General features: G+C 38.3%; 1 protein-coding gene across 1 annotated transcript; it reads right to left on the reverse strand.

Moving 5' to 3' along the window:
• On the reverse strand, positions 2,786–5,765 carry LOC104707121 (receptor-like protein kinase ANXUR2). Its single transcript, XM_010423399.2, has 2 exons — positions 5,661–5,765; positions 2,786–5,556 (listed from the first exon to the last, which is right to left on the reverse strand). Exon 2 carries the CDS (start codon positions 5,552–5,554, stop codon positions 2,978–2,980), a length of 2,577 nt encoding a protein of 858 aa, XP_010421701.1. The 5' UTR covers positions 5,555–5,556; positions 5,661–5,765; the 3' UTR covers positions 2,786–2,977.

Raw genomic sequence — 6,327 nt, forward strand, 5'->3', positions numbered from 1 at the left:
CACAAGTGCCAGTACACATATATATATTAAAGAGAGAGAAGCCCTAGTTAGCTAGAGAGAAAATATAGAGAGTCGGCTGCAAGTGCTCGACCATGTGCTCGTTTGAGTGCATGGTCTAGTGGTTGGTCCGTCAAGTAACTCCAGTCTTCGATCTGGAATGATATCGGTTCAGTAAAACAGGGACAACTCTTGAACGACAGCTCCGATTGACTTGCGACCACCGGCATTAGAAAGAAAACTTGATTTTCTACAACTTTTATAAACAAGACTAAAGCTGAATCTCAACGGAAGATCTTCATTCGAATCGATCTTTGAGGAGTCCGTTATGAATCCGACCGTGTACTCGACCGTGTGCCTGGTCGAGTGGCATGGTCGAGTGCCTTCTTTTTCCTTCCTCATACTTTCAGTCCTCTTGTTTAGCTCCAGAAATAACACCAAGTTCTTCCTTACCTTTTTAGATCTTCATAACACCTAATAATACTCCAAATGCACAAATGTATGCAATGCATGCTTCTAAACATCCTAAGTGCATATTTGGACAGAAATGGTTATAAAACCTAAGGAATCACTTCTATATGATGCCAAATATGAACTAAACAAGGCTTTTAATATGGTAAAATATAGTTACATCAGCTAAGCATATGGATTATGGTTTGGATGATCATGGCAATACTTTAAAAAGAAAACGGGTTTCCGCGTTTTCAAACCTTTTCCACAGATTAAGTTCTTGATTTGCGTAAATATAGTGACATTAGCTAAGCATATGGATTATGGTTTGGATGATCATGGCAATACTTTAAAAAGAAAAGGAGTTTCTACGTTTTCAAACCTTTTCCACAGATCAAGTTCTTGATTTGCTTGAGAGCAAGCAAAAGCTAAGTCTGGGGGAATTGATATATCATGGTTTTTAGGTGTTTTTAGCCATAATATAAATCTTATCTATAGAGTCTTTTTGGTGTTTTTAGAGTCTTTACAGGTTTTATAGGATTTAGCATGGATAAGAGCATAATGGAGCTAAATAGGAGGATTTGGAGCACATTCAAGCATTGAGGCTGAGTTGTGAAGTTGGGAGACGAGTTCAGAGCTATGCATCAGTCGATGCAAATGATAGTGTCGATTGATGCAGTGTCCACAAGGCGAATTAGAAGTTTTCCCACAAGTTTGATTATTAGATTGATTAATTGTTTGGATTCATTATCTTTCTTGTTCTTCACCATAAGTTGTTTTTAATGTTAGATCTTTGATTAGTCATCTGGATTTAAATCTTAGGATTTAAATTTGAGCATATCAATCAGCACTTGGTGATCAATCCAATCACATGCATTAAGAATAAGATGTCCTAAAAGCACTCTAATATAAAACCAAAAATAAGATCTAACAACCTAATTGAAGCGAACCATGAATTCCCCTTGAATCACCCCATAAAACCCAACAAAGTAAACTACTCGCTCATGATGCAAAGAAAAGACATTGATGTTATAAAGTATAACATCAAAAACGAATCAATAAATAAAGGGGTTCAAAGGAAACTTCTCTATTTGTCACAAAAGTAACTTGATCCCAAAAGCAATGAAAGAATGAAATTATAAGAAAGAGTAGAAAGAGAGAGATGGTGGATCTTCAAGCTTCAATAGGGACAAGAGGTTGCGGCTGCTTCTCTGGTCGTGGCTAGGGCTGCTCCAAAAGCTGTAGAAGATGCACACTTGAAAACCCTAGGTCTTAAGAGTATTTATAGGGTTTTGTTTAGGGTTAGGGTTTTTATAAGGGTAGAAACGTCTTCTCTTCTTAAGTGCAAGACAAGGGGCGGCGAAAGAGGCTTCTGGACCTTGGAGGAGGCTTGTATTGGGCCGCAGTGATGGTGGCTAGTCAGGCCTTCAATAATACGTCTTGGTAAATCGGGCATAACTTCTTGCCGAGTGAACGGATTGACTTGATTCCACTTCGAGGAGGAAGATGACTCTCTCAGATTTCCATAGACACCAAGTACGTTGAAATTTGAGTTGTAAAAGTTCTTCAAAAGTTGCACGTACTGTAAAGCTCTGAATCTTTCCTGAAACATGTTTTCCTTGTCTTTTGGTCCAAATTGCTCTAAAACCTGTAAAACCTTGTTGAAACCTGAAATACTTGATAATAGACTTTCTATACCTGAAATCTCATCAAACTTTTCCTAAATACATATAAAAACTATAGCTAATATGGGTAAAATAATGATGTTATCAGATACATACGTAGTCAAGGGAATACACAAACAGAAGGATGTAACAGAAAAAGCGTTTGGGTATATGCATTCAAATAGTAAACGATCCCTTCTTTTAGTCGCATTAGAGAGTAGAAGACATGATGAATCCCTGCACAGTTCGATCGCATTGTCCAAAATGGAAATGTTAGCAGTGATGATATCAACAACTTTCGAGAATTTCCCATTGATATAGTCATGACAAGAATGGAGAATGAAAACGAGAGGGTGATAATTGAAAACAAGGACCCTGCAAAATTATTCACTTCATCACGAGATGATTTTGTTTGGAATCCAATTTTTTCATTTTGGTTCTAAAAATCTCTTAAAATCACCCAATATATTCTTTTAAAATCTCACCAAATCACAAACTATTTTTCTTTTTTTAAGATTGAAAAAACTAACAAATCCACCTAAATATCCTAAAAACTTTCAAAATCCAAAATCTCCTAAATCCCATCAAATTCTCCAAAATATCATTTGAATACCCCCTCTAAAAACAATATTGTTCTTCATAACATATAACACCATATAGGGAAATAATTTTACAAGTGATTTGTTTTTTTAATTAATGAATAAAGCATCAAGATAATTGGAAAACAAAACGAAAGAAGTTCTACTTGTTGTCTCCATATTCCTTTTTTCCCCCTATACATTACATAACAATACACCAAATCATCATACTTTTTTTTTCTTTACTTCACATACAAGAAAAAGAAACTTTGATCGGTTGCGAAATCCTTATCGTCCTTTGGGATTTACGATCTGAGAGAATATTCCACTGTTTTCTTGGGACGACAAGTCATCAGCGACGTCGTTTTCTTCGATGGCAACGTTCAGCGCCACAGCTCCTCCTCCTCGACCAAAATCCGCGGAACCACCGCCATGGCTCGGCGTTCGGTTACGTGGTCCATCAGCAGTTTCTTGTAATTGAAGCGCGAATTCAAGATTCCACAAAACATCTCCCATCGTCGGCCGATCTAATCCACTATCAGATAAACACTTCTCAGCCGTATCTGCAAATTTCTTCAAACATTCTGGATTAATCTTTCCTTTAAGATTAGGATCAATGATGTCTTCTAAAGTCCCTTTACGTTTACAATTCATCGCCCAATCTCCAAGACTAACTTGTTCCTTAGGTAAACTAGGGTTTAACGCTGGCCTTGCGCACAAGACCTCAAATAGAACAACTCCAAATGAGTAAACATCTGATTTCTCAGTTAGCTGTTGTCTTCTAAAATACTCTGGATCTAAATACCCGAAACTTCCTTTGACGACGGTTGTTACATGACCACCGTTCATGTTTGGTCCGGTTTTGGACAATCCAAAGTCTGAAACTTTAGCAACCCAGTTCTCATCTATCAAGATGTTAGTTGTTTTCACATCACGGTGTATGATAGTGTACTTTGCTCCTGTGTGTAGGTAATGCAATCCTCTTGCAGCTCCAATCGCGATTTCAAGTCTTCGTTTCCAAGTCAACTGAGGTCTCTTTGTGTTGTACAGATGTTCTCTAAGTGTTCCAAGAGACATGTAATCGTATATTAGACACATTTCTCCACCGTCATCACAGTATCCAATTAAAGAGACCAAGTGTTTGTGTCTCAGTCTTGAGAGAAGTTCAATTTCCGTCTCGAATTCGTTAAGCCCTTGTTCTGAATTCGGGTTTGATTTCTTGATTGCTACTTTTGTCCCTCCATCTATAACTCCTTTATAAACTTTACCAAACCCTCCTACTCCAATCACGTTTGACTCATCGAAGTTTTGAGTTCCATGCTTGATTTCAGACAATGAGAACCTTCTGCATAAACCGGCCGCGAGATTCGATAGATGGCTTCCGTTGTTGCTCTTACCAGATATAGTAGATTTTGTTCCCGATGTGTGGGAGTTTCCGTATATAGGAAGCCAACTCGATGTGTGAGATTCGCTTCCCGGGAATTTTCGCTTTCTTTGGTACATTGTGAAACATAATGCGCAAAGTAAAACCGCTGCTACTCCTCCAGCAGAACCAACGACAAAAGCTTTGATTCTTTTGTCGCCTTGAAATTCTTTTTTAACATCTTCGTTAGCTTGCATAGGTGATGGCTTCGGGTTTGGCCCGGCAAGATTCTTCATTGTGTCCATCTTGAAAATCTCGAGGCCGTTAAGCTGTGAATCGTAATATTCCGGTTTACCAAATGTCGATGGTGTCATTTGGAGCGAAAGCTCTTCGCCTCCTCCTCCATTATTGGCATCAACATAGATCGCATAATCTTTGTAAGTCGGGATACCTTTCCCTCCTGACCATGCGATTATATCTGCAGCGTTTGTATCCGCCTGCGCGGTTTTGTTGTTGATGTAAATGTTGAAAACTTTCTGGTTGATTTTAGAAAGCTGGAACTCGCAGAAATGGAGCCTCATGATATATGTGAAGTTAGTGTCGATTTGAAACATCCACGTGAGATTCGATTTCATGTTTATATCTCCATTTGGTCCTTGTGATCGAGCTGTTTTGTAGACATCAGCTGGCGCGGTAGAAACCGGCATTTTCTGATAGTCGATCCTGAAATTGTTGCTTGCTTGATTGGTAACACCGAGACCTGCGCTGAATATGTAAGGCGCGTCGTTGTACCAAGTTCTGGTTAACCCGCCAGAGTCTTGGCTTCCGGGAATATCCTGACCTCCGACATTGAGCCTAAACATTGTTTGAAGATTTGCGGTCTTAGTATCTGATGTCTGGTCTGAGAACCCAACGAGAGCAGCTGAATCAAACAGTTCCGGCATCTGAACAACCTCGATACCGTTTATGAACGCAAACGCTTTTGGATGTTTATCCGAGGGAGTAAATGTGATGCTCAAAACATCTTTTTGGGATGGTGCAAGAGAATATTCTCTCACAAGGTAAGCTTGTGTTAAGGCTTGACATGTGATAGCTGCACTAAAATTGCTGAGAAGGCTAACATCGTTAGCTACCACGGAGAAATAAGAGTCGGCAATGTTGAGTCCTGTGTATGTCGATGGGTAGAAATGTAAGCGGAGCAAATGTCTTTTGTCTCCTTTAACAGGGATCTCATAAGTTGCGGGAGCTGTGAAGATTCTTGCTGTCATGTATGGAACCGTCGAGAGAAGTGAAGGATCTTGATAAGTAGCTTGTGCATGAACTGTGTTTGGCGTTTCCAAGAATTTGGTGTCGGGTTCCCATTTTTTCTTGTCTTGATCATCAGCTGGTTGTGAAGCTCCGCAGCTCAACGAGAAATCTTGACCATTAGATTGTGATGGAGAAACCAGAAGAACATAGAAGAAACAGAGGAAAGAACATAGAATCCGGGTTTTCTCGTTCATGGCTGAAACATATAAAAACGTTTTTTTTTTTAGAATTCTACGTCGTACGTACGTACATGAAACGATTGATAAAAAAACGAAGTTTACTTTTCTATGTATGCATTACCTCAAGCACCAGCAGAGAAAACTGGAGGCTTGTTTTTTCTCCTCTCTTCAACCTAACGATGTTTGATCGAAGCCATGGAAACAGAAGCAGAAGCCCCCAGCAAAACAAAAACTGCTCATTTTTCGGGTTGTGTCGGAAAGAGAAACATAAAGTAGTAGGAGAATCTACGGAGGAGAGGATTAACCGAACAAAGCTATGTTTAGTAATTGGTTACAAGTGATTCGTATATACACTTTTGAGGTTTTTAACTCGTAATTAATACATATGCATGATTTTAATTATTTTTCAGGTCATAAGCTTTTTTTTTTTTTAATATGTTTACTTCAAATATAGAAACTTATAAATTATGTTGTTTCAAACATCTTAGTAGAAGAATCCTGTAATTTTGATATGATCCTTAAAATAGGAAAATCAACAAGATTTTGATACTAGAATTCCGAAATTTGACTTGATCTTTAAAATAGGAAAATTAACAAAACTGGTCAATGTATATTCTTCTTCTACAGTCAGATAATTATGAAACTCGTTTTGTTTTAGTGGGCGAAGAACCTAAACAAAGAAAGGTCGCTAATTATATCGGATGAGTCTTCGTATCAAATTTAAACATTGGAGGAAAATAGCTCGACCATCCATTGGATAAATCAATGGTGAAAACTACTTTTACCAA

Source organism: Camelina sativa, chromosome 8 (assembly GCF_000633955.1).
Source record: "Camelina sativa cultivar DH55 chromosome 8, Cs, whole genome shotgun sequence".
In the NCBI taxonomy this organism is placed as follows: domain Eukaryota; kingdom Viridiplantae; phylum Streptophyta; class Magnoliopsida; order Brassicales; family Brassicaceae; genus Camelina; species Camelina sativa.